This window comes from Anneissia japonica, unplaced genomic scaffold (assembly GCF_011630105.1).
Source record: "Anneissia japonica isolate Jap-2015-1 unplaced genomic scaffold, ASM1163010v1 scaffold288162_len571657_cov150, whole genome shotgun sequence".
Lineage (NCBI taxonomy): Eukaryota > Metazoa > Echinodermata > Crinoidea > Comatulida > Comatulidae > Anneissia > Anneissia japonica.
In genome coordinates, this window is record NW_022753254.1 from 568706 (window position 1) to 570943 (window position 2238).

Here is a 2238-nt window from a genome sequence, read left to right on the forward strand (position 1 = left end):
CTTTATTGACTGTATAAAGTATACATAAAAGCGAGAGTATTCCAGTGGATGCGATCTACAACCTCTGAATTTGCCTAGTAACGATGAATTTGTCGAGAAAATGGTAATATTTTATGAGAAATAGTCTGTATTTCTCATTTTTTTTATTCTTTTGCGTAAAACTAAAATTCATGCCAAAATTTTTCCATGATTTATAATAATTGGAGTAATGCAAATGCATATTTTCTAAAAAAAGTCATTTTTAGTGAAATTTTGTCGGGAATGGGGCTTTAAAAATGACCTCATCTCATATTCATTAAATCATATTATTCATTGCATGCAACCTAGATCTAGGCCTAATCATCGTCGACCGCTCCAACTCTTCATCAGCTTTGCCACTGCAACACAAACAGGTATATTTATGGCTAGGCCAGACCAGTGGTCTGTCACTACATAACAACTCCCTGGTATAATGTATCTGGTATTACAGTGATCACTTCCTTCAAAATTCCCTGCCCTGTCAAATAAGCTTGCCTGACATACACATAGGCCTAGGCCTATTTTTAAGTGTTATGTATCCTACTAAATAAGGCCTAGCCCGTACAATATTAAGTAACTATGAATTTCAATACCTTACAAAGACCATACCTTTGTACATATCGATAAAAGCATGTTGTGCATGCAGTTAATAATCAATAACAATTAAGGAAAAAGGAATATGATTGATGTAAAATAAGACAGCATGTTAACTTCCGATAGCCGTGCAGGTAGTGGCTATCGGCACTGCCGCAGTGCCAAAAAAGCTGCTGTTTTCTATCGGCACTGCCGCAGTGCCAAAAAGCTGCCGTTTTCTATCGGCACTGCCGCTGTGCCAAAAAGTTGCTGTTTTCTATCGGCACTGCCACAGTGCTAAAAGCTGCTGTTAATTAATCGAATCGATGTTTTAATCGATAGACGACATTGGTATAATTCATAATTCATAATTTTATTTCACTCAAAACGTAATGAGACTGGTTAGGCAAACAGGAACATGTTACTGTACAAGATGCCTTCCAGAGAAATAATGATAATGTTAATGGCAAAGACATAAACATAATAATAATAATAATAATAATAATAATAATAATAATAATAATAATAATAATAATACAGACAATAATAATAATACAGATAATAATAATAATAAAAATATTAATAATAATAATAATAATAGAAAGTAAATGATAATAATAATAATGAATGAAGATCAAAATATATCATTGAAGTGAATTCAGTTATTTATTAAAACAAGATTTGGAGGGCTGGACTGTCATGAAGGTGTTGTATTAATGATGATCTAAATATTTGCCTTTATTATATCAATAATCGATTAGGTCTAGCTTAGCCTATATTATTGTTAACATTATATAACATTTGTTTAACAATTAGTTTAAATAATTATTTCAAATTAAATTATTAAATGTATACAATATATATTATATAGGCCTAGGCATATACATAAAACAAAAAATAACAAATAATAATAATAATAATAATAATAATAATAATAATAATAATAATAATAATAATAATAATTTTACGATAGTTTGATTAATGAAATAGTAATAATCAACATATTAAATAAAGTTACGTCCATGCAAAACCTGCTTTTAAATAAAAACATTATTAAGTTTATTTTCTGCGATAATTTTATGCACATATGCATATTCATGTTTTCAATGTTAATCTGGTTGATAAATAATATAAAAAATTATTAATAATAATAATAATAATAATAATAATTTTACGATAGTTTGATTAATGAAATAGTAATAATCAGCATATTAAATAAAATTACGTCCATGCAAAACCTGCTTTTAAATAAAAACATTATCTATTTGATTCTGTATTAAAAAATAATCTTATAAATTATAAGTTTATTTTCTGCGATAATTTTATTCACATATGCATATTAATGTTCAATGTCAATATGGTTGATAAATAATATATATATATATATATATAATATAAAATAACAATAATAATAATAATAATAAATAATTAATAATACTTCAATAATACTTCAATAGGCCTATTTACGATAGTGTAATTAATGAGATAATTGTTGATTATCTCAATTGATATAGAAATATAATAGGTAGGCCTATATACCATTAATAATGATTCAGCATATTAAATCAACAATACGTCGTAAATGTAAAATTTGTTTGGTTTTTTTTCAATAAAATTTTACCTATTTTATTCTGTTTCAAAAAATAT

The 2238-nt window shown here is 26.4% G+C and overlaps 1 protein-coding gene across 1 annotated transcript in view; it reads right to left on the reverse strand.

Annotated features, from left to right (window-relative positions):
- LOC117122814 overlaps window positions 1-768 on the reverse strand; it is a 24865-nt gene extending 24097 nt beyond the window's left edge. The window contains exon 1 of the mRNA XM_033268574.1: window positions 628-768. Coding sequence (XP_033124465.1) covers window positions 628-660 — 33 coding nt within the window. The 5' untranslated portion in view covers window positions 661-768. The remainder of the gene's footprint in view (window positions 1-627) is intronic.
- Window positions 769-2238: the final 1470 nt, after the last annotated feature.